Source organism: Thalassophryne amazonica, chromosome 10 (genome assembly GCF_902500255.1).
Source record: "Thalassophryne amazonica chromosome 10, fThaAma1.1, whole genome shotgun sequence".
NCBI lineage: Eukaryota > Metazoa > Chordata > Actinopteri > Batrachoidiformes > Batrachoididae > Thalassophryne > Thalassophryne amazonica.
The window spans coordinates 57,644,531-57,671,241 of NC_047112.1; the positions used below are offsets into that span (position 1 = coordinate 57,644,531).

Sequence of the window (26,711 nt, forward strand, 5' to 3'; positions counted from 1 at the left end):
GGCCTCCGCCAGGGCTGCGCCTTGTCACCAATGCTGTTTGTGATATTCATGGACAGGATATCGAGGTGTAGTCAGGGGGTGGAGGGTCTTCAGATTGGTGGGCTCAGAGTCTCATCACTGCTTTTTGCAGATGATGTGGTCCTGTTGGCTTCATCAGCCTGTGACCTCCAGCACTCACTGGATCAGTTCGCAGCCAAATATGAAGCAGTTGGGATGAGAATCAGCACCTCAAAATCTGAGGCCATGGTTCTCAGCAGGAAACTGATGAATTACCTACTCTGGGTAGGGAATGAGGTCTTGCCCCAAGTGAAGGAGTTCAAGTACCTCGGGGTCTTGTTCACGAGTGAGGGAACAATGGGGCATGAGATTGGCCGGAGAACTGGTGCAGCAGGGACGATGTTGCATGTGCTCTGCCGGTCTGTTGTGATGAAAAGGAAGCTGAGCCCAAAGGTGAAGCTCTCAATCTACTGGTCAATCTTCATTCCTAGTTTTACAGTGGGGCCAAAAAGTATTTAGTCAGTCCCTGATTGTGCAAGTTCTCCTACTTAGAAAGATGAGAGAGGCCTGTAATTTTCAACACAGGTACACTTCAACTGTGAGAGGCAAAAGTGAGAAAAAAAAATCCAGTAAATCACATTGTAGGATTTTTAAAGAATTTATTTGTAAACTATGGTGGAAAATAAGTATCTGGTCAATAACAAAAATTCAACTCAATACTTTGTAACATAATTTTTGTTGGCAATGACAGAGGTCAAACTTTTCCTGTAAGTTTTCACCAGGTTTGCACACACTGTAGCTGGTATTTTGGACCATTCCTCCATCCAGATCTCCTCTAGAGCAGTGATGTTTTGGGGCTGTCGCTGGGCAACATGGACTTTCAACTCCCTCAACAAATTTTCTATGGGGTTGAGGTCTGGAGACTGGCTTCGCCACTCCAAGATTGAAATGCTTTTTACGGAGCCACTCCTTTGTGGCCTGAGTGGTGTGTTTGGAATCATTGTCACGCTGGAAGACCCAGCCACATTGCATCTTCAATGCTCTCACTGATGGAAGGAGGTTTTGGCTTAAAATCTCACGATACATGGCCCAGTTCATTCTTCCCTTAACACAGATCAGTCGTCCTGTCCCCTTTGCAGAAAAACAGCCCAAAGCATGATGTTTCCACCCCCATGCTTCACAGTAGGTATGGTGTTTTTGGAATGCAACTCAGCATTCTTCTTCCTCCAAAAACGACGAGTTGAGTTTTTACCAAAATATTCTATTTTGGTTTCATCTGACCACATGATATTCTCCCAATCCTCTTCTGGATCATGCATATGCTCTCTGGCAAACTTCAGACGGGCCTGGACATGTACTGGCTTAAGCAGGGGGACACGCCTGGGACTGCAGGATTTGAGTCCCTCTCTGCGTAGTGTGTAGCCTTTGTTACTTTGGTCCCAGCTCTCTGCAGTTCATTCATCAGGTCCCTCCATGTACTTCTGGGATTTTTGTTCACCATTCTCATGATCATTTTGACCACACAAATGACATCTTGCGTGGAGCCCCAGATCGAGGGAGATTATCAATGGTCTTGTATGTCTTCCATTTTCTTACAATTGCTCCCACAGCTGATTTATTCACTCCAACCTGCTTGACTATTGTAGATTCACTCTTCCCAGCCTGGTGCACATCTACAATTTTTTTCCTGGTGTCCTTCGACAGCTCTTTTGGTCTTGGCCATAGTTGAGTCTGACTGTTTGCTGTATATAGGTGTCTTTTATACAGATAACGAGTTCCAACAGGTGCCATTAATACAGGTAACAGGTGGACAGAAGAGCTTCTTAAAGAAATTACAGGTCTGTGAGAGCCAGAAATCTTGCTTGTTTATGGGTGACCAAATACTTATTTTCCACCATAATTTACAAATAAATTCTTTAAAAATCCTACAATGTGATTTTCTGCATTTTTTTTTCTAATTTTGACTCTCATAATTGAAGTGTACCTATGTTGAACATTACAGACCTCTCTCATCTTCCCAAGTAGGACAACTTGCACAATCAGGGGCTGACTAAATACTTTTTGGCCCCACTGTACCTATGGTCATGAGGGTTGGGTCATGACCGAAAGAGCTAGACCATGGGTACAAGCTGCCAAAATGGGTTTCCTCAGGAAGGTGGCTGGTGTCTCCCTTAGAGATAAGAAGAGAAATTCGGTCATCCGTGAGGAGCTTGGAGTAGAGCCACTGGTCCTTTGCGTTGAGCCAGCTAAGGTGGTTCGGGCATCTGGTAAGGATGCCCTCTGGGCGATCCCTAGGGAGGTGTTCCAGGCACGTCTAGCTGGGAGGAGACCCCGGGGAATACCCAGGACTAGGTGGAGAGACACTGGCCTGGGAACACTTCAGTATCCACCAGTCAGAGGTGGTTAATGTGGCTCAGGAAAGGGAAGTTTGGGTACCCCTGCTGGAGCTGTTGCCCCCAGTTCCAGATAAGCGGTTGAAGATGACTGATGAATGAGTGAGTAAGAGTAGTGGAGTAATCAGGATCAAAGGCCAGTGACCAGAATCAAAGAAAAGAAAATGTCAACACAGCCCAGATAAGCAGAGGACTTTTAGACCTTGAAGATGACTGATGAATGAGTGAGTAAGAGTAGTGGAGTAATCAGGATCAAAGGCCAGTGACCAGAATCAAAGAAAAGAAAATGTCAATAGAGCCCAGATAAGGAAAGGACTTTTAGACTTTGGGGGAGGCATGTAGTCTATGAATGCCCTACTACTCATGGAAGAATGAATTTCTTTTTATTATGTTGCCTTTTAATCACTTGAATACAAATGTCTTCTAATCATCACACAGTACTGGTACAGTGTGCGCCCAGGTGAACTCACTGACCCTTGGTTATTGGGTTGAGGTGGAGCGGAGGCAAGGTGATGGCAATGGCTGCTGTTCAGCGTGGTGTTGGTGTCTTCAGAGTTCCCTGGTGAGCTGGGCAGCATACCCATGGTCTCCGGGCTGGGTGGGTAAAGAGTTGAACCAACAGCCAGCCAAACAGAGAGACAGAAACTCCCCAATATTCCACAATAAGCCCCCTGGAAGAGCAGAAAAACAGCAGAATATAGTAGGTGGGTAAAATGTTGATCTGTTGCTTTGCAACACTCAGTTCAATTCAATTTATATAGTGCCAAATTACAACATAAGTCACTCCAAGGCGCTTCACATGGGTAAAGTCTAACCTCACCAACCCCCTGAGCAAGCACATAGGCAACAGTGGTCAGGAAATACTTGGTTTGGTCTTTTTAAGGAAGAAACCTCAAGCAGACCAGACTTAGAGGGGTAACCCAGTGCTTAGGCCATTCTAATAACAGAGATCAAATAAAGTACAAAGAGACATCAAACATGCAAAACAAAATCAAGTTCAAATCAAGTAAAAAGTGCAACTGTATATTGTTGTAAAACTCTCTCGGCATGGATTTGGGCAAGAGTCATAGATAAGTATGCATTTGGGCTTTCAGCCAGGGGTCCAGCAGGTGGCATCAAATTTTGGCTTCAATCGTAGGAGCACCTCAAACAGGATGAAAGACAGCAGAATCAATTAGCCAGAGCTAACAACACATAAAACACTAAATCACAGCAGTAAACCAACAGAATAGCACAGAGGTTACTAATTTGGTTGTCGACAGCCAGCACTTTGTTTCATCAAACAGGCTGAGAATTTAAATATAATGGGGCTGAGACATGCTCCAATGTTAATGAAACAAAGAAGGAGAGGAAAAAATGGTTCATATGCTAGTCACACGAAAGTGAAACCGAATGAGTCTTTAATCTGGACTTGAATGATTCCAGAGAATCAGACTTTTATCAGAGAATCAGTTTTATCTCAGCAGGCGGAATGAAGAACAGGTGTGTAATAAGAGTAAGCTCTGTGGCCTGCTGACTTCTTTTTAACCTTAGGGACATAGAGTAATCTTGTGTTCTGAGATTGCAGAACCCGGGACGGTACCTAATGCTTAATTAGGTCAGCCAGATAGGGAGGCACCAGTACATGAACGGCTTTATATGTTAGTCACAAAATCTTAAAATCTGACCTCACAGGGGCAGGAATCCAGTGAAGGCAGGAGCGGAGCTAGACTTTTATCCTTGGGGTGGCCAGAGGGTGGCTGAGGCTATTTCAGGAGGTTCACAGATTATTGGAACTAATTTGTTTCTCAGACAATCAATTGCAATCTAAATGCTGAAATATGTTAAAGTAGCTAAATATTATGCACATAGGAGATTAGATGTTTGTACATAATTTGCAGTTGATATAAAACTCGCATATAATGAATTCAGGTGGACCAGTGAATTTTGCCCGTTATAATCGAAATCCGTTATACGAGGTCTATTAGAAAAGTATCCGACCTTATTATTTTTTTTCAAAAACCATATGGATTTGAATCACGTGTGATTACATCAAACATGCTTGAACCCTCGTGGGCATGCGAGAGGTTTTTCATGCCTGTCGGTTACGTCATTCGCCTGTGGGCAGTCTTTGAGTGAGGAGTGGCCCACCCTCTCGTCGATTTTTTTCATTGTTTAGGAATGGCTCAGAGACTGCTGCTTTGTTTGAGAAAAATTTTTTCAAAACTGTAAGGCACAACTGAGTGGACACCATTCGATAAATTCAGCTGGTTTTCGGTAAAAATTTTAACGGCTGATGAGAGATTTTGGTCTGGTAGTGTCGCCGTAAAGACGGCCCACGGTGCCTGATGGCGATCTGCGCTTCGAGGCGGCAGTGTCTCACCGTTTCAAGTTGAAAACTTCCACATTTCAGGCTCTGTTGACCCAGTAAGTCGTCAGAGAACAGAGAACTTTCAGAAGAAGTCGGCATGAGGAGTTTATTCGGACATTCCATTGTTAACGGACATTTTGTAATGAAAGAACGTGTGGGCAGAGTCGCATGTCGGGCCGGACCCGACCGCGGGGGGTCGCGACAGGAAAAACACCTCCGTTGGAAACCTTAACGGACAAGTTGGAACATGCCCAAGCTGTTAAACAATTTCTCAGTTACTCACTTGTTGAAAGCCATCAAAAGCCGCCTGAATTTTACAAATGGTTTTCAACACGGAGGTGTTTTTCCTGTCGCGGCGCACACAGATTCGCCGAGTCGTCACGGAAGCGACTCGGCGAATTTGCGCACACATCTTTCATTAAAAAACGTCCTTAAACAGTGGAATGTCCGCATAAAGTCCTCATGCCGGCCTCTTCTGAATCTTCTCTGTTCTCTCACGATGTCCTGGGTGAATTAAGCCTTAAATTAGGATGTTTTCAGCTCGAAACAGGCCGACGACGGCGCCTGGAAGAGCTGCGCGATGTCCTGCTCCGTGGGAAGTCCTTACACCGACAGAAACACCCCATAATCTCTCATCAGCCGTTAAACTTTTCACCGAAAACAGCTTAATTTCTCGAATAGTGTCCACTCGGATATTCCTCACAGGTCCAGAAAAAATTTTGATAAAGCAACGCGCTCCGTCTCGAGCAGCGTGTGAAACAAAGGAATTCAGCCGAGAGGGCGGGACCACATCTCACTCAAGGCCTGCCCACAGGGAAATGACTTCACCGACACGCGTGAAAAAACTCACGCATGCGCACGAGGGTTCAAGCATGATTGGTGTAATCGCATGTCATTCAAATCCATATAGTTAAAAAAATAAAATAAAAGGGTCGGTTTATTATCTAATAGACCTCGTACGTATAAAATGGACAAAATCTGTTATACGTATGAAACGGACAAAATCTTTTATATGTATGTAACTGATTAGTTATAGTCAGGAGGCACAGAACAATCTATGAGGAATCCCCAGCTCCAATTAGGCTTACGTATTTTGTTGATTAAATGCCTGACCTTGAATCGGGACCTGCCTCATTTAATGACCAGGTCCAAAGTTTGTTTGAAAAAAATACATGCCTGCCTTAGATAAGCACCATGCATTTTATGCATTAAAGGATTACATTTAGTTGAGTCACTCTTTTTTCTACGTTCGCTGGAGAGTGGAAAATTAAAATCCTAAAGCCCAATTTATGCTTCTCCAGCTCCGTAAGTCCATGGCCATGCAATGACAATGACCTATGTATGACCCTTTTAAAGTTCTCTGTTGCGTCTTTATGCAAGTTACTGCAGAAACAGTGGCCTTTTCTGGGTTAATTTGTCCCTCAACAAGCTCCACTTCTTTATACAATCATCAACCTCCAAACCAATGGTACGTATAATTTCCCTCCATGAATTGCGGGTCATTTGAGCATGTTTTTCTGACTCTGTGTTGTGAAGTTGGTCATATTTGCGTATTTGATCCATAATCGAAATGTAATCGGAGTGCGCACTGCAAAAACTATTAAAATATGATGGAAAGGAAGGAGTACAACCAGAAAAGTGACAAATCACAGCCCTTTGTGGTGTCCGTCATTTAGCAGTTGCGCGAGTTTGCAGCCACACAGAGGGCTGTGATCTAAAGCAGTTTGGTTCGTCACACCCAGGGATATGTGTGAAATGTAACACCATTTTACAGTGCAGGCAGCAAGCAGCATTTTGCAAATAATCACCAGGCATGAGCATGGTGTCACGTTTTGACCCTGAGCAGGGCTTTGATTCTAGTTTTCCCCCTTTCTTTTTGTCACCATTTGCTCCTGCTTTGTTTTATTAATTGGTTATTTTCATCATGTGTTTATTCTTTGCTCCATTTTTGCTTTGCCACTTTCTTTTATTCTTTGGCCATAAGTTCAGTTCCACTCTAGTTTTCTTCAGCGGGTTTGTGTTTGCATTATTGATCGTTAGTTTATCACTTGTTAATTTTGCTTGTCTCATTTGTATTATCAGTTATGCTGTTATGTCAGGTTTTGCTTTCTGTTAATTAATTAGTCCTTGCTCGTTTTGTCATCTGGTCATCTTTTATTTTATACTTCAGTCATGAGTCAGTTCCTGTCTCGTTTCGTTGTTGTGTTTATTTTTCTTATTATTATTCTTTGATTTCAGGATTCAGAATTCATCATAGTACAGAAACAGCATTAGTGAAGGTTACAAATGATCTTCTTATGGCCTCAGACAGTGGACTCATCTCTGTGCTTGTCCTGTTAGACCTCAGTGATGCTTTTGATACTGTTGATCATAAAATTTTATTACAGAGATTAGAGCATGCCATAGGTATTAAAGGCACTGCACTGCGGTGGTTTGAATCATATTTATCTAATAGATTACTGTTGTATGGCTGGGGGGCCTGGCTGCCTTTTTGTTTCTGTCTTTTGTTTTTCCTTCCAGGTGGCTTGCATTTGGGACTGAGTGGCTGTGTTGCTGAGGTTATCAGGACCTCACCCTGATCACCTGCGGCTCGTCAGGACTCACAGCTGAGGTGCATCTATATGGATTGGAACATGGTGGCATTTAAGACTGGAGTATACAGTGTGTATTTGCCAGAGACTCGACCTTGTGACCAGACGGGTGAGATTGTCGTCTCGGGAGCCATCTCATCATCAGTGGATGCAGAGAACGTCCAGGGTTTGATGCACGGTCTGTGAAAGAGGAGGGGGTGAGGTCTCACGCTCGTCAGCACACTTCCTGAGGTATGTTAGATTTTGTGACTAACATTTATACAGTCAGTAAATGTGGTGTCCCTCACACCTTTTTATATTGAGCTGTATGTTAGTCATGTATCGGCTTCCACTGCAGTGGAGTTTTGTGAACTGGATGTTCCATGCCTGCATGTTGGGAAGCTGATTAGTAATCAAGCCAGGAAGTGTTTGCTGTTTGTACACCTTTAAGTGTTCTCTCTGTGTGTAGAGTGTGGACTCACATAATGGTTCCTTCTTCCACAGACTTGGTTTGTTGCGGCCACCTGGGGGGTGTCAGCGGGGTCCTTGGGTCCGAACAGCTTCTGGCTCCGGACCGTTAGCGCTGCTGGGAGCGCACCACGCCAGACCGCACTTTCTTTTGTTATTTTTTGTATCACTGTTATGTATTAAATTCAGTTAGCCTTTGTACCGTGCTCTGCTTATTTCATACTGGGTCCTTCAAACGCTGGTCGGTTCTCCGAGCTGCGTCCGACACATAACAGATTACAATTTGTTCATGTAAATGGGGAGTCTTCTTCACAGACTAATGTTAATTATGGAGTTCCACAAGGTTCTGTGCTAGGACCAATTTTATTCACTTTATACATGCTTCCCTTAGGCAATATTATTAGAAAGCATTGCTTAAATTTTCATTGTTACGCAGATGATACCCAGCTTTATCTATCCATGAAGCCAGAGGAGACACACCAATTAGTTAAACTGCAGGAATGTCTTACAGACATAAAAACATGGATGACCTCTAATTTCCTGCTTTTAAATTCAGATAAAACTTAGTACCATATCACCCCAATAGAGCGCTTCGCTCTCAGACTGCAGGCTTACTTGTAGTTCCTAGGGTTTTTAAGAGTAGAATGGGAGGCAGAGCCTTCAGCTTTCAGGCTCCTCTCCTGTGGAACCAGCTCCCAATTCAGATCAGGGAGACAGACACCCTCTCTACTTTTAAGATTAGGCTTAAAACTTTCCTTTTTGCTAAAGCTTATAGTTAGGGCTGGATCAGGTGACCCTGAACCATCCCTTAGTTGGGTGATTCTTAGACTATGGGCACTTATTATGTCCTTTGATCATATTGTATGAAAAACAGAAAAAAAGGGGAAATTTCACACTTTTATAGTTATCTTTACAATGAAAGTGTGTTAAGAAATTTGTTCTAGTAGTCTATGATGACTTTTTCACCTTTTTCAGCATCATTATATGCAAATATTGCTGTTTTGTGCTTGTCCCACACCCAGACTTTTGATCTTCAATGATAAAAATGAATGGTAAAGAAACGTTTTTTCTAATGTCTTAAAATATCTCTGAATAAAATATCAGTAAAATAATCAAAACATAATTGGGGTATTCAATGTCATACAACTGTTGTGATTTTTTTAAACAAAATGTAGTTGTCCCACACTATTGTCGTAATTTCCACCACAACACTGTAATGTCCCTTTAAACAGTTTGTATGAAAGATTGTTTGGGTAGTTTCTATGGAGATAAACAGTGACATCAGAGCACATGTATATAGCGCCAAATCACAACAAACAGTTACCCCAAGGCGCTTTATATTGTAAGGCAATGGTGTGGTGGAAAGTACATTTACAAGGTCAATAGTGCCCGTAGTTAAAGAATCACCCAGTTATGCTGCTATAGACTTAGACTGCTGGGGGGTTCCCATGATGCACTGAGTGTTTCTTTCTTTTTGCTCTGTATGCACCACTCTGCATTTAATCATTAGTGATTGATCTCTGCTGTCTTCCACAGCATGTCTTTTTCCTGATTCTCTCCCCTCAGCCCCAACCAGTCCCAGCAGAAGACTGCCCCTCCCTGAGCCTGGTTCTGCTGGAGGTTTCTTCCTGTTAAAAGGGAGTTTTTCCTTCCCACTGTCGCCAAGTGCTTGCTCACAGGGGGTCGTTTTGACCGTTGGGGTTTTTACGTAATTATTGTATGGCCTTGCCTTACAATATAAAGTGCCTTGGGGCAACTGTTTGTTGTGATTTGGCGCTATATAAATAAAATTGATTGATTGACTGTTAAAAGGGAGTTTTTCCTTCCCACTGTCGCCAAGTGCTTGCTCATAGGGGGTCGTTTTGACCGTTGGGGTTTTTCTGTAATTATTGTATGGCTTTTGCCTTGCAATATAAAGCGCCTTGGGGCAACTGTTGTTGTGAAATGGCGCTATATAAATAAAATTGATTTGATTTATTCTCATGTTTATGCTCTGCCCTGATTCTCTTCATAATTATACCATATTTGGTCCTAGTTGTCTGTTTGATCTTGGTTCTCGGTTTTTCCTTTTGCCCATCTGATTATGTTCTCTGCACCTGCTCACGTGTCTTTGTCTCTTTCATTACTCCACTCTGTGCTTTCCTTCCTTCACTATCTTGCACTGTGCACAATCTTTGTCTCCCCCGTCACACCCCCTTCCAGAGACTTCCACAAACCTGCTTCACATCACCCTGATTTGTTTGCTCCTTATTTAAACTCTCACAGTCTCACAGCTCACTGCCAGTTCATTGTCTTTTGTCTTACACATTCCAGCCTTTGTATTCAGTCCTGTTTTGCCTTGCTGTGTACCGTATTCTGCTCTGTGTTTTTTGTCTGTGCCTTTTGCTTCATCCCGGATAACTGTGTGCTCGTGCCACTGAACCCTGCTTGATTATGACTGTACCTCTGCTACGCTGCTTGATTACCTGTGCACCGAATCTAAGTCTGTAATAAAGATGATGATTTCTCTTACACCAAAGCCTAGTCTGGGAGTCTGCATTGCAGGTCCAGCCACTTTGGGTGGCTGGCAACCGCCCGGCCTTATACATGGTTTGAAAAAAATCGGAATTAATAACTTCAAAACAAATCGCGGCTTTAAATAAAATGACACCTGTTACAAACGTTGTATTACAGACAAGAAACTACAATCGACTAAAATGTTTTTTTCCTCCCAAAAATTAGACGTGCTGTATTCTTTATAAATTATATCCTGACGTGAAGCACAGCTGGCTGTAAAAGCTCAGCTCAGATATATGGAAAGACATTTATGCCAATAATGTCTGAAAGGAATTCCAGAGTACTGGAGAGGAGAATTCGACCGATGGTCGAACCTCGGATTCAGGAGGAGCAGTGTGGTTTTCGTCATGGTCGCAGCACACTGGACCAGCTCTATACGCTCCATCGGGTGCTCGAGGGTTCATGGGAGTTCGCCCAACCAGTCCACATGTGTGGATCTGGAGAAGGCATTCGACTGTGTCCCTCGGGGCACCCTGTGGGGAGTGCTCCGGGAGTACGGGGTCCTTTGCTAAGGGCTATCCAGTCCCTGTACGACCGCAGCAGGAGCTTGGTTCGCATTGCTGGTACTAACTCAAACCTGTCTCCAGTGCACGTTGGCCTCCGTCAGGACTGCCCTTTGTCACTGGTTCTGTTCATTATTTTTATGGACAGAATTTCTAGGCGCAGCCAGGGTGTAGAGGGAGTCTGGTTTGGGAAAGACAGAATCTCGTCTCTGCTGTTTGCGGACGATGTGGTTCTGTTGGCTTTGTCAAATCAGGACCTTTAGCGTGCCCTGGGGTGGTTTGCAGCCGAGCGTGAAGCGTCCGGGATGAAAATCAGCACTTCCAAATCCGAGGCCATGGTTCTCGAGCAGAAAAAGGTGCTTTGCCCTCTTCAGGTCGGTGGAGTGTCCTTGCCTCAAGTGGAGGAGTTTAAGTATCTCGGGGTCTTGTTCACGAGTGAGGGACAGATGGAGCGTGAGATCGATAGACAGATCGGTGCAGCATCTGCAGTGATGCGGTCGCTGTATCGGACCATCGTAGTGAAGAGAGAGCTGAGTAGGGGGGCAAAGCTCTTGATTTACTGATCGATCTACGTTCCGATCCTCACCTATGGTCATGAGATTTGGCTCATGACCGAAAGAACGAGATTGCGAGTACAAGCGGCCAAGATGAGTTTCCTCCGCAGGGTGGCTGGGCGCTCCCTTAGAGATAGGGTGAGGAGCTCGGTCACTCGGTAGGAGCTCGGAGTTGAGCCGCTGCTCCTCCATGTCGAAAGGAGTCAGTTGAGGTGGCTCAGGCATCTTTTCCGGATGCCCCCTGGACGCCTCGCTGGAGAGGTGTTCCGGGCACGTCCCATTGGGAGGAGGCCCCGGGGAAGACCCAGGACACGCTGGAGGGACTACATCTCTCGGCTGGCTTGGGAACGCCTTGGGGTTCCCCCGGAGGAGCTGGGGGAGGTGTGTGTGGATCGGGAGGTCTGGGCGGCTTTGCTTGAGCTGCTGCCCCCGCGACCCGACTCCGGATAAAGCGGAAGAAAATGGATGGATGGATGTCTGAAAGGAATTGCTTTTGACAAAAACTGCAGATTTTGTTTATTCCTATTTATGTCCAGAGATCAAGGATCCAACATGTAGAGTTTATTATGTCCAAAGTTTAAGGATCCAGTGACAATTTCATATTGATTTACTTTAAGACTCAGTAAAATGTTGTTCAATTTCAATTTAATTGGCTTATAAAGCACCAAATCACAACAAAATCCGTCTCAAGGCGCCTCACATAGAACAGTTCAACATAAAAAATTAAAATAAATAAATTAAATTTAAAAATTCAAATACATAATTAAAAACAGAAGTAAAAGAACAAAACAGATAAAAATAAAAACTATTAAGAAAGAGAATAAAAAATAAAAACTATTCATACGAAAGAGAATAAAAATAAGCTTTAAGTTTTGACTTAAAAATGTCCACGGACTACGACTGTCTCACGGTCGCAGGAAGACCATTCCACAGAGCGGGTGTACAATAAGAAAATGCTGTTTGACCTGCTGACATAGAAAACCTAGTGCACAAAAAATTCACAAGAGGTATCAAGGGAATCGATAATGAATCGGGTCGATAAGCAGAATCGATATTGTTATCGATACCCATCCCTAATAAACACAGGGGCGAAGTCGAGGATCATTGACATGCCAGTCTGCAACATCGGCACTGGCGAGGCGATTTTCGATACACTTGATGAAGTTCTGAGGTATGTTTCATTTTGTTCATTATATTCGATTTATTTTTCATTTTATTAATGTATTTCCGCTGACACACAGTTCTTGTTTCTGTAAAAAAACAACTAAATTTGACACATTCAGTTCTATAAAATTCAGCTTGACGCATAAATACTTGATCTCTATTGTTTGAAATTCAACTGCGGAGGAAATACTGATGATCCTGACTTTAATGTCATTGTGGCAACTCATAATATGCGGACAAAAACCCAGTTATGTGATACCGCTATACGGTTGTGTGTACTGTAATAAAACAGATTTTGGTGCGATTTGGAGGTTATAAGGATTTTGTGTTGATTTTATGGATTTTCTCACTTGGTTATACAGGTGGACCCTCAAAGGGGTTGATAAGTATGACAATGTAAAAAATTTAAAACAATTTTTCAGTAGCACCAACACCATGACCCCTTTTTGATATGAATAAAAATGCACACAGAGACTCACAGTAACACACACACAGACACTGGTGGGCTGGGTTGTGCCTGTGCCTGACACTGACTCTACTGTCTTTTCATTCTTAACTGACCCTATGAAAACAATAAGCCAGTCTTGTTACTCCCAGCATCACTTACAATTACACAATGTTATTAAATCCCCACTTCCAGCCTAAAAAATGTCAGGACAAATAGACCCTTGTGGATTTAAATTAATATTCAAAATTTTCAGCTAGTTCACAGTAGGGCTGCATGATATGGTCACATTATCATATCCCAATACTGAAGCCAAATAATATATCTCTATCGATATGATATACGATATGACTATGATTTCACACAAAGTGCAGCAACAGTGAAAATTAAACATTCTTAAACAAAACAGTAATAATACCACACACATTTTGCACATCATACAGTTAGGATACAGTGCCCCCCAAAAGTATTGGAACATTTGGTAGTTGAAACATTTTACTTTGTTTAAGTGCCTTTTCAAATACAAGAAATACAACAAATATAAAAAAAATAAAAAAATTCTAAAATTGTCTTCCTTAAAGTGTAGGTGACACAATATGTATTTTTTGAGTATTTCAGACTAAAATTAAACAACTGTTTGAAATTAATGCTATCCTGGTGTGTGGTTACTGAAGAGGTAAATATTCGGATTTTGAACCGCGTGCCACTAAAAACCAGGAATGTCCGGATGAGTCACAACATTGGAGAAGAAAAAGGAAGTGATATCAGTGGGAGAACCACTATCTTAACAGCCCCATTTATTTGGTTACCAAGTGCTTCATTTCTGGATTTATGCCGGCTCGATGTGATTGCTGCAGGCTTTTATTAAAACATTGTTGCAGGCAAAGTTAACTGCTTTCAGTTTCCTAAGGATCACGTGCATCAGAATGAGTGGATTAAACAGATAAGTGGGTCACCCACTTCTCTTGTAATATTTGTTTGGACTCTTTATTCCCCTCTGGTGCTCCCTTATGTTGTAGTCCCTGTCTGAGTCCACTACCTCCCTCCGGTGTTCATTTGAGGTCCCTACACGTTTTAGTTCTGATTATTTCCACCTGCCAAAGTCTACAGCTGTCTCTGATTTGTTTGTATATTTATTCCTGAAGAGAGATTATTATTCCTTTGTCATCCTGCCTCTGCATATGAACTTTCCTGTTTTTTGGAGCATATTTACCTCAGTTTAACTCACCCTTTTTGGAGAAAAGATTTCTGAGTTTGTCCATTGTGCTATTAAGCAGCTATTAAGCAGCTCCCTAAGTTTATCTACACTTTTAAGTCTTCTGAGTGTATCCCCTCTGCTATCAGCACCGTCCTAAGTTTGTTCACATCTGTAAGATTCCTGTGTTTGTTCACCTTGCTCAAAAGATGATTTCTGAGTTCATTTACACCTTTAAGAAAAAGATTCCTGAGTTTGTCTGCCTCTTTTAAGAAGATTCCTGAGTTATGTCTGCACCTTTTGAAGAAGCTTCAGTTAACTCTTGTCTGCACCCATATTTACTCTGTGTAAATAAACTAATCTTTTCTCCATCCTTGTCTGGGCTGTCCTGCACTTGAGGCTTCCTTGTCCAGTGCCACCCCCAACTGTAACAGGTGTCACTGATTTTAAAATGCAACTGGCTCCTTTTGACCAGATGCGTGGTGCCGTGACATGTAAATCATCTGGGGTGGCACCAGTGCAACCCCGGCCTCCCCTCTAGCTCCACCCTTGGTGAAGGGAGGTCAAAATTGGGGTAATATGGTCAAACCTTCTGGTCTTAGTCAGAGTTCAGCATTTTGATCCAGTTGGAGACCTCTAATGCTGGACTGCAGTGAAACAGACAATAGGACATTGCAGTAATCCAATCTACAAGAGGCAAATGCATGGATCAGAGTCTCCGCATCAGCTATAGAGAGGACAGGATGAATCTTTGCTTTTCAGAGGTGGAAGAAAGCAATCCTAGTGATTTCTCATTGTGTAGGTCAAAGGACAGTGTGGTATCAAAGATCATCCCAAGGTTTGCATTTTATCACTGTAATGTATGACACATGTTGAGGAGCTGAGGTGATGCAGAGATGATAAATTAGTATCTCCTCCCAGTGGACAAGGCAGTGAAACTGTTAATAAATGAGTGAGCTGACATAGTGCAGCATATACATGAAATAATCCTGCAAATGGTGATAGACTCACCAAATTCGGCAGAAATACTAGTCTTTTGAAAAAAAACAAAAAAAACAATCGGCCACTTGAATTTTCAGTAGATGGCTAGGTAGGGGTCAATTGATGAATTACACAGGGGTCCAAATTAAGAGATGCTCCAATCATACTGAAAACTATAATACATTATTGTCTGATCATAATTATTCCAAAAAGGTATAGTTTGGACTATCTATGACTGAATGTTATGGGGTAAAAACAGCAAGACAAAGGTGAATTTCAGTTTGTATACGCGTATATTATGTTATTTGCTGCACTAACACAACTGAGGTAAAAGAAACAATGTCAAGTCTTGAAACAGTAACACTACAAATGAAGTCTGATGGGTGTTTCTGAATGCACTGATCAAATCCCAGCATTTCTGTAAAGTCTATAAATGATAAGCTTATTTACTTGGAAACTGAAGTCACCAACAATCAGGATATCATCAGCATGAGTTGACAAATCAGAGATAAACTCAACAAATTCATCTAAGAATGTGGAATATAGGTCCAGGGGCTTGTAAACAGTGAGAAAGTAACATGCCTGATTTTTGTTCTTCTGATCATAACTGCACATGGCAGCCTGAATGGTGCAGAGAACAAACATTCAACTGATGTAAATCCGGGACTCTCAAGAACCATTAAGCAGAACCCATATTTATAAATTAAAGCAACAACTCTGCCTTGCTTTCTAGCACAAGTAACATGATTAAATGTGTATGCTGGTGGGCAAGCTTCATTTAACATACAATGACCACCATCATACATATGTGTCAAAAACATGCTCATCATTAGGGCCTGTGCCTTTCTCTACCCCTGAGCATGGCAGCAACTCCACATCTGAAGTCCTTGGACTGTGGCTGCCCACTGCTCCTAATAGTTGGATTGTGTAAAGTGTAATTATGATGGGTTAAATGCAGAGGACAAATTTAATTGTATGTATTCATATATGTACAGTAACAAGAAAAGCCCTTCTACATTATGAGCACTTTTTTAAAGATAAGATCATCTATTTAGCTACAATACATAAGACTGGCGCATTGCCCTCTTTAGACTGACCCAGTTTCTCCGTGATGAAAGCTACACACATGCACAAATGTACACAGAGGCCACTTGGCTTTTATTATACAGTGGAACCTTGGTTTTAGAATCTAATTCCTTCTTAAATGTTGTTCTTAAATGGTGTTCTTAAACAGTGCTGCTCTTAAACCAAAACTAATTTTCCCATAAGAAAGAATATAAAATGGATTAATCTGTTCCTGGCACCAAAACGAACACTGTTTTTACCTTTTTAACAGCATTTCATGCATAAAGGGCACACAAAAACAAAGAATATGCATAATATGTTAAATAAAATACTGTACAGTAATAAAATAGACAAATAAAATTATAATAAAATAGACAATTACATTTCACCTTACCTGTACAGAAGAGACTTGATGTCAGTTCCTCCATCACCTCTCTCTGCTGCTCATTTCTGAAGAAGTTCTAGTTCCTCGTAGACAGCTCAGGTCACTGGCTAACTGCTCTTCATTTATCCAGATCAGCAACTACTTTTCTTCCATCCTTGTCTGGTAATCATTGTCACTCCTTCGGCAATATTAGCTCCCTTTATCGCCACTTTGTTTTTCAGTATGGTACAGATTGAAGATTTTGCCATACTGTACAGTCACTTGCCCAGTTCTGGATCACTGCTGTAGTTTTTGCGCTGCCGTTTCTCGTAATCAGTACGAATAAGCTAATACTTGGTACCAATGGAAAGACTGATGTTTTGTCTACAAACGACCACAAGCTTGACTGGATCCATCCATCCTTGTGATCAGCAGAGGAATCAAAATAACCAGGTGTCTGCGGTGTGCGCGCTTTTTCTGACTCACTCATTCCTGCAAGTTTTAAAGTAACGATCTCTAAAACGTAACAACGGTGAGTTAGCCATTCGGTGTTTTTAGTTCTAGAGTGGGAAAATAATTACTTACTTGGGTAGAAAATGTCAGTGTGTTATGTCTTGCTGTTTAATTGCTGCGCGCATTTATCTCTGACGCGAAAACTTGCCGGTTGCGGATCACTGAAGCAGCAGCCTCGTATCAGTACTTGTGAGCCTTGTGGACTTTGGGGGTCATCTCAACATCACGAATGGGCATGAATGTGGGGGCTTTTACTTTTTAATTCCGGAGAAATCTCACCTCCACACTTCATTTTTTGCTCATAAAAACGTATAACAGTGCCTTTCAAAACTAAGTAAATTCTCATTTAATAAGTATAATTTATATCATTTTGTGTTCAAAACACATTCTCGGGCACAGTGTGCATCATTCTGCATTAGAACGGCTCCAGCCAGATGCCAGGAATGAACCCAAAGTGACGCAGAGTGTCGTGATTCATTTCTGGCAAATGTTTGCACCACACATAACGTGGCTTCACACTTTAAGTAGAAGGGCTACCCCATCCAGACTTTTTCAGCTAAATAACACCCAAATACCCAATACAACAATACACAATTAAAGGACATTCAGTTGCATTATAGCTCCGTATAGCAGGACTTTAAAAAAGGTGATCCGGAACTGGGCAACCATCTGTATTGCAAAGCGAAGTACGACACATGGACAGCATTTTCATGCTTCAAAATTATCTCTTTCTTCACCTTTGTTGTGGTTCTCACAACTTTCCTTTTCAGTTTTTCACCTTTGCTTTCTTTCTTTGGCTCCATAATGGCTTCTTTACGGGCAACACCAACAAAAAAAGAAAATCCAATGAGCATATTCCACAATCCTGTTGAGCATGTGTGTTCACAAAGCAAGGGCTGCAGTGTGACTGACACCCGTCTCTTGTCGGGAGCTAAACATTCTTTTTCTTCTTCTTTGGAATTTGTTGGCAGGAGGCTGGCAGTTGTTCATGAACCAAGACTATAAGAAAATTGGTGAATGTTTTGTTCAAAAACTGATTTGTTCATAAAGAGAGCCGTTCAAGAAGCAAGGTTCCACTGCTTAGATGATTTACCGCCCCCTGCTGTAATGCTGTGTGAGTCCAAAATTTAATTATCAATGGCCATTGTTCACTGTTGTTATCTACTATCCCTATTTTCTCCAAAAGCATTAGTCCTATCAACTTACCATTTTCGCGGCGCTCATCCTTGACCCAAAATACTTAAGCATACCAAACTGCAAATGTCAGCTCACCCAAGTTTCTCCGTGATCAAAGCCAAACACACGCACACAAACAGAGGGCACTTGGCTTTTAATATAAAGATATAGTATAAAAGATGACAAACTCAGTCAACTCACTGGCTTGTTTGTTGGTGGGATGAACATCCCCAAAATGAATACACCGAGCAATGGACCACTGGCGACACCCATGACTGTGAATGAGCCCTGAGGAGAGAAGACAAAGAAAGTTCTGGAAAGCAATAAACAAATCAGTCGCTAACTTTAAACACAAAACTACAGTAAATCTTTCACTGTGGATCATTCTGAAGTAGTATTGCTCATTAGTAGCTCAGATGTTGAGAATGGACAAAGTCATCTGAGGGGAAGTTTGGAGCCATTCTGACTTCTACAAACAGTTCAGGCTCCTGTTGGTGTAATAATGTGGGCAGCTGCATTCTGCTATAGCGTCAATAACGACCAAAATCCTTCAGGAATTTTTCTTGCACCTTGTTCAATACGTATATGCCACAAAGAATTAAGGTAGTCCCAACCACATGAGCAAGGTATACCTAATGAAGTGGCTGGTGAGTGTATATGTTGAAGCTGAGGAAGTATTTTATTTTGCAGTTGAATATCTTATAAAACTGCATTTTGACAAATAACAGAAAGGTACATGAAGGTGACGTATATAAAATAATAATATACCTGAAGAACTCCCCAGTTCAGGAAGGAGGAGAGAGAAGCTACGGTGATGCAACACACTCCATAAATGAAAGCTTAAAAAGACAACAAAATACTGTATGTTAAAGAATGCTGCTGTCAAAAAGGGTGCACTGTAACAGATTCCGTTTTAATTTACACTACTCTAATGGCAGCAAGCGTTGCTAGCAGGGTACTGTTATTCTGCAGTGTTTCTGTACTTTCGGTTGATAGTGTTCCTACTGTAACATACAATAGTTTATTGCTGTAAGAAGATTGCAGTACTGCCTCACTGTTGAATTACATTAAGTAGTTGCGGTTGCCAGACTAACTAACAACTAGTAACAGTAAACAGTAAAGCAACTCAATGAGATTTCATTGGGTTTTTTTATTGTCATCGCCATAGGATGTTTTGGATCCACATGTTGATATGGTGGGTGGCACGGTGGCTTAGTGGTGGCACTGTTGCCTCGCAGCAAGAAAGTCTTGGGATTGCTTCCTACCTGGTCTTTTCTGTGTGGAGTTTGCATGTTCTTCCTGTGTTCACGTGGGTTCTCTCCAGGTGCTCCGGCTTCCTCCCACCTCATAAGACATGCAGGTTAGGCAAATTGGAAACTTTAAATTGACGGTAAGTGTGAATGTGTTTGTCTGTTTCTATGTAGCCATGTGATAGACTGGTGTCCTATTCAGGGTGTGCCCTGCGTCTTGCCTTATGATTGCTGGAATAGGCTCCAGCTACCCATGATGCTTGACTGGAGTTAGTAGTATAGAAAATGACGGGTATAGAAAATAAATGAATGTTGATTTGGCCTTTCTAACAAAACTCCAGCTTTCCACATACAGTGAGGAAAATAAGTATTTGAACACCCTGTGATTTTGCAAGTTCTCCCACTTAGAAATCATGGAGGGGTCTGAAATTTTCATCTTAGGTGCATGTCCAGTGTGAGAGACATAATAATAAAAAAAAAAAAAAAATCCAGAAATCATTGTGTGTGATTTTTTAATAATTTATTTGTATGTTACTGCTGCAAATAAGTATTTGACCCCCTACCAACCAGCAAGAATTCTGGCTCACACAGACCTGTTAATTTTCTTTAAGAAGCCCTCTTATTCTACACTGTATTAACTGCACCTGTTTGAACTTGTTACCTGTATAAAAGACACCTGTTCACACACTCAGTCAATCACGCCTCCAACCTGTCCACCATAGCCAAGACCAAAGAGCTGTCTAAGGACACCAAGGACAAAACTGTAGACCTGCACAAGGCTGGGATGGACTAAAGGACAACAGGCAAGCAGCTTGGCAGAAGACAACAACTGTTGTGATTATTTATTAGAAAGTGGAAGAAACACAAGATGACTGTCAGTCTCCCTCAGTCTGGGATTCCATGCAAGATCTCACTTTGTGGGGTAAGGATGATTCTGAGAAAGCTCAGAAGTACACAGGAGGACCTGGTCAATGACGTGAAGAGAGCTGGAACCAGAGTCACAAAGATTACATTAGTAACACATGATGCTGTCATGGTTTAAAATCCTGCAGGGCAGCAAGGTCCCTCTGCTCAGGCCAGCACATGTCCAGGCCCATTTGAAGTTCACCAGTGACCATCTGGATGATCCAGAGGAGGCATGGGAGAAGGTTATGTGGTCAGATGAAACCAGAATAGAGCTTTTTGGAATCAACTCCACTTACCATGTTTACAGGATGAGAACAACCCCAAGAAAACCATCCCAACCGTGAAGCATGGGGTGGAAACATCATACTCTGGGGGTGCTCTTCTGCAAAGGGGACAGGACAACTGCACCATATTGAAGGGAGGATGGATGGGGTCATGTATTGCAAAATTTTGGCAAACAACCTCCTTCCTCATTAAGAGCACTGAAGATGGGTCATGGCTGGGTCTTCCAGCATGACAATGACCCCAAACACACACCCAGGGCAACTAAGGAGGGGCTCTGTAAGAAGCATTTCAAGGTCCTGGAGTGGCCTGGCCAGTCTCCAGACCTGAACTCAATAGAAAATCTTTGGAGGGAGCTGAAACTCCAAACCTGAAAAATTTTGAGATCTGTATGGAGGAGTGGACCAAAATCCCTGCTGCAGTGTGTGCAAACCTGGTGAAAAACTACAGGAAATGTTTGACCTCTGTAATTGCAAACAAAGGTTACTGTACCAAATATTAACATTGATTTTCACAGGTGTTGAAATACTTATTTGCAGCAGTAACATACAAATAAATTATTAAAATATCATACATTGTGATTTCTGGATTTTTTTTTAGATTATGTCTCTCACAGTGGACATGCACCTTAGATAAAAATTTCAGACCCCTCCATGATTTCTAAGTGGGAGAACTTGCAAAATCGTAGGGTGTTCAAATACTTATTTTCCTCATTGTAGATTCTCTTTGAGTGACAAATGCACTAATTGTGTTCACCACTATGCACTGTGCATTCTATTAATGTAATGGTCAACTTATCTCAGTTTTACTCTGATATAGCTTACACAATTCTAAATAGATATGATCTTTTTCAAAAAGCTTTATGTCAATATATAGAATTTAGAAACATACCATGTCTGTTTAGAACTGAGTAGGCTATATCTGTAGAGTAAAATAGATGAGCTAAACTGACCAAGACATTACCCCATTGCACAGACTATGGTGGTGCATGTACAGTAGGGAGTACAGAATATATGTCCCAGGTTCAAGGCTGGCCATGTCCCATTCTACTTGTACAGCTGGTATTGGTTTAGAAAAGCCAAATCAACATTTGGATCCCAAACTGATCCTCCTGTGGTGACTCAGAGCACAATGTGAGAAGGTCAGTGAAATCTTAGTGAAGTGTTTTGACTCTATTTTTTGCAAAATTAGTCTAGAATAAGTCTCAACTACAGCTGTTTACTGTAATTTAACACTGGGAGAGTACTATAATCTTTTTACAGTAATAAACTGTTGGCTGTGACAGTAGGAACACAGTAGAGTGTAACGAGAGACTGAACAGTCTGTACAAGATTTCATGAGTTTTGCAGAAACAAAAGGTCATAACTCCCTTTTTCAAAGTGGCTTTCAAGTCTACTCCCAAATCCTGTGAACATCAAAGTGACACCATGCTACTTCCTGAGCCCAAAACAACAGCCAGATGTCAAATACCAACTACTGTTGAATTAATTAATGACTCCTAAAAACATTATTTTGGGGCGTCTAGTGGTCTTTTATCAGTCATGAATCTGTTGTGAAAGTGTAGGAACACGGACCCACAACAAGGGGCGTAAAGAACGGGCAATGGATAAGCCAAACAGTAACATTTAATGTTGTAAATTGTGCACAACGGAATACAGACAACACTCAGTTTGGGACTATAGTCAATTACACGTGGGTGACGTGTGGGCAGGCTTGAGGATAGGAGACGCCCGTCCAGAACCGAGCCGGATCCCACACGGCCCTCACCCGCCAACGAATCTGAAGAACACCGGAGCCGCCAAGTCCTGGGTCCCCAGGTGGTCACCGTCTCCAGCTGTCAGACCTGGTACTGCTGGCAGAGAACAGAAACAGCACAGGTGAGTGTGAGTACGCACACTCAGTAATCCACAGTCTGTGTTCTTTTGGGAGGGAGCACCTCCACCTCCCGTCACACACTCGTGCAGCTCCTGTCTAACCACTTATCTGGTTGGGGTGTGAAGCGAAGCCGTCGCTGATCACACCAAACGCCAATCCCACAGATAAGGCCACACCACAGGAAAACGGCTCTGCAAAGAAGTTCAGATTATTACTCAATGTTGTAAGTCAGCAGAGAAATTACCTCCAAGGTAGCTGATTTCTCGGCGAGGAGGTGGAGTTGCAGTCTGGCCTTTATGGTGATGGTGCTGAGTTGACTGAGTGACAGCTGGTGCTGATGATGAGTGACAGCTGTCACTCCAAGTGGCCCTCTCCTGCTTGAAGCCCGCACTCCAAGCAGGGCGCCATCTGGTGGTGGTGGGCCAGCAGTACCTCCTCTTCAGCGGCCGACACAACAGAATCAGCCATTTGCTGCCAGACACCTCCCAGATGGCAATCAAAAGCCAAACAGAGTAAAAGCCTGCATGACATGAATAAAATCTGCCTATGAATAAAAAAAAAAACAAAAAAACAAAAAAAAACTCTGGTTAAATGATGGAAACCCCCATAGCTCTTTCCTAACTGCACAACACCTGGGGGGATCATAATACTGTTTGTCCAGTTAAATTTGACCCCAGAATTGCCAAATTCAATTTTTATGGATCTATAACTTTGCCACATTTCTCAAAAGGATGATACAACATCGACTCCAAGAGGACCAGTTTGAAATTGACACGGACTCCTTTTTCCCCTCTGGCTCTAGCCTTTAAAAAGAAAGAAAGAAAGAAAAAAAAGAATCCAATGCCTTTTTTCTGCTTTTTCCCTTTTTGTTCTGTTGTTTGGAAAAACAAAAACTTTTCTTCTGATGGTCTAATCAACCGAGCATAGAATCTTTAATCCAAATGCTCTCTGAATGTTTAATACTGAATGTAGCTAGAATTGCTTATCAAATTTTTGTATTGGACGGTATTGGTTGAAACAGGAATTTAAGGACGTAATAAATTATTTGTTGCTGGAACATGGTTAAAACTACATTACCCACAATTCTTGTGGGTGGAGTTAAAGACTTTATTAAAAGCCAGGGTCTCTCGGGAGATACTCTCTCTTTTGTACTCTTCGTTTTTGCTCATCTTTTGCCTTTTCACGTCCTTTGGCTTTTTGCTCTGTCATCTTGTTTTGTCCTTTGTTCAGTCTTTGACCATGTGTTTGTGGCTTTTGATTTCTTTGTACTTTGCATGCAAGAAATTACTTTTTCTTCTTTCAACTTGTTTTAACCTCAACATTTTGGTAAAGGTAACGTGTGCTAGTGAATGTTACTCCTTGTGCGACCTTCGAACATTTTTTATAAACTCCAGATCTACCTCTTTGAACAATTTTTGTTGTTAAGTTAAGGTTTTGCCTCAGGACTGCCCAGAAGACAACAGAAGATGGAGCTGTTCGTTTTTGGCCAATAGAAAATAAAGGCACCAAACCTGTATTCTGATAAGCTGAGACAGCAACCTCTCAGCACATCCGGATCAGGTGGAGCTGCTGCATTGAACCGCTGTCAAAATTCAACAAAAGCTCTGAACCACCGAATGCTATCCCTGGCGAACAATCTCTGACCCAGATTGGGCGACGACCAGCATAAAAACTCTGTCAAGGTCCATCAAAGTGAGCTGTTGGAGGCGGATGGATGAACGATGTTGGAAATGAGCGACCGTCAGCATCTGACCCCAGAGACATCCAGAACAGAGGGATCAAATTTGCCCCCGCAAAACTTTCTGACTAGAATATAGAGACTGATACGAGGGCTGTCAATAAAGCAACGGTCCTTTTTATTTTTTTCAAAAACTATATGGATTTCATTCATATGTTTTTACGTCAGACACGCTTGAACCCTCGTGCGCATGCGTGAGTTTTTCCACGCCTGTCGGTGACGTCATTCGCCTGTGAGCACTCCTTGTGGGAGGAGTCGTCCAGCCCCTCGTCGGAATTCCTTTGTCTGCGAAGTTGCTGAGAGACTGGCGCTTTGTTTGATCAAAAATTTTTTCTAAACCTGTGAGACACATCGAAGTGGACATGGTTCGAAAAATTAAGCTGGTTTTCAGTGAAAATTTTAACGGCTGATGAGAGATTTTGAGGTGATTCTGTCGCTTTAAGGACTTCCCACGGTGCGAGACGTCGCTCAGCGCTCTCAGGCGCCATCATCAGCCTGTTCAAGCTGAAAACCTCCACATTTCAGGCTCTATTGATCCAGGACGTCGTGAGAGAACAGAGAAGTTTCAGAAGAAGTCGGTTCAGCATTTTATCCGGATATTCCACTGTTAAAGGAGATTTTTTTAATGAAAGACGTGTGGACGGGTCCGCGCGTCGGGACGCAGCCGACGCGGTGCGGCGGCACAGGAAAAACACCTCCGTGTTGATAACCATTTGTAAAATCCAGGCGGCTTTTGATGGCTTTCAGTGGAGTGAGTATATGAGAAATTGTTTAACAGCAGGACATGTTCCAACTTGTCCTTAAGGCTTCCAACAGAGGTGTTTTTCCTGTGGCGGAGCGCGCGGACCCGTCCGCACGTCTTTCATTAAAAAAAATCTCCTTTAACAGTGGAATATCCGGATAAAATGCTGAAACCGACTTCTTCTGAAACTTCTCTGTTCTCTCACGACGTCCTGGATCAATAGAGCCTGAAATGTGGAGGTTTTCAGCTTGAACAGGCTGACGACGGCGGCTGAGAGCGCTGAGCGACGTCTCGCACCGTGAAAAGTCCTTAAAGCAACAGAATCACCTCAAAATCTCTCATCAGCCGTTAAAATTTTCACTGAAAACCAGCTTAATTTTTCGAACCGTGTCCACTTCGATGTGTCTCACAGGTTTAGAAAAAATTTTGATCAAACAACGCGCCAGTCTCTCAGCAACTTCTCAGACAAAGGAATTCCGACAAGGGGCTGGACGACTCCTCCCACAAGGAGTGCTCACAGGCGAATGACGTCACCGACAGGCGTGGAAAAACTCACGCATGCGCACGAGGGTTCAAGCATGTCTGACGTAAAAACATATGAATGAAATCCATATACACTCAACAAAAATATAAATGCAACACTTTTGGTTTTGCTCCCATTTTGTATGAGATGAACTCAAAGATCTAAAACTTTTTCCACATACACAATATCACCATTTCCCTCAAATATTGTTCACAAACCAGTCTAAATCTGTGATAGTGAGCACTTCTCCTTTGCTGAGATAATCCATCCCACCTCACAGGTGTGCCATATCAAGATGTTTGATTAGACACCATGATTAGTGCACAGGTGTGCCTTAGACTGCCCACAATAAAAGGCCACTCTGAAAGGTGCCGTTTTATCACACAGCACAATGCCACAGATGTCGCAAGATGTGAGGGAGCATGCAATTGGCATGCTGACAGCAGGAATGTCAACCAGAGCTGTTGCTCGTGTATTGAATGTTCATTTCTCTACCATAAGCCGTCTCCAAAGGCGTTTCAGAGAATTTGGCAGTACATCCAACCAGCCTCACAACCGCAGACCACGTGTAACCACACCAGCCCAGGACCTCCACATCCATCATGTTCACCTCCAAGATCGTCTGAGACCAGCCACTCATACAGCTGCTGAAACAATTGGTTTTCATAACCAAAGAATTTCTGCACAAACTGTCAGAAACCGTCTCAGGGAAGCTCATCTGCATGCTCGTCATCCTCATTGGGGTCTCGACCTGAATCCAGTTCGTCGTCGTAACCAACTTGAGTGGGCAAATGCTCACATTCGCTGGCGTTTGGCACGTTGGAGAGGTGTTCTCTTCACGGATGAATCCCGGTTCACACTGTCCAGGGCAGATGGCAGACAGCGCGTGTGGCGTCGTGTGGGTAAGCGGTTTTCTGATGTCAATGTTGTGGATTGAGTGGCCCATGGTGACGGTGGGGTTATGGTACGGGCAGGCGTCTGTTATGGACGAAGAACACAAGTGCATTTTATTGATGGCATTTTGAATGCACAGAGATACCGTGACGAGATCCTGAGGCCCATTGTTGTGCCATACATCCAAGAACATCACCTCATGTTGCA

General features: G+C 42.6%; 1 protein-coding gene across 1 annotated transcript in view; it reads right to left on the reverse strand.

Moving 5' to 3' along the window:
* Nucleotides 1-26,711, reverse strand: part of slc5a5 (solute carrier family 5 member 5) — a 102,756-nt gene that overhangs the window by 11,697 nt on the left and 64,348 nt on the right. The window contains exons 10-12 of the mRNA XM_034179171.1: nt 19,063-19,133; nt 18,496-18,582; nt 2,865-3,061 (exon numbers count right to left, since the gene is read on the reverse strand). Of these exons, the coding sequence (XP_034035062.1) occupies nt 2,865-3,061; nt 18,496-18,582; nt 19,063-19,133 (355 nt within the window). The remainder of the gene's footprint in view (nt 1-2,864; nt 3,062-18,495; nt 18,583-19,062; nt 19,134-26,711) is intronic.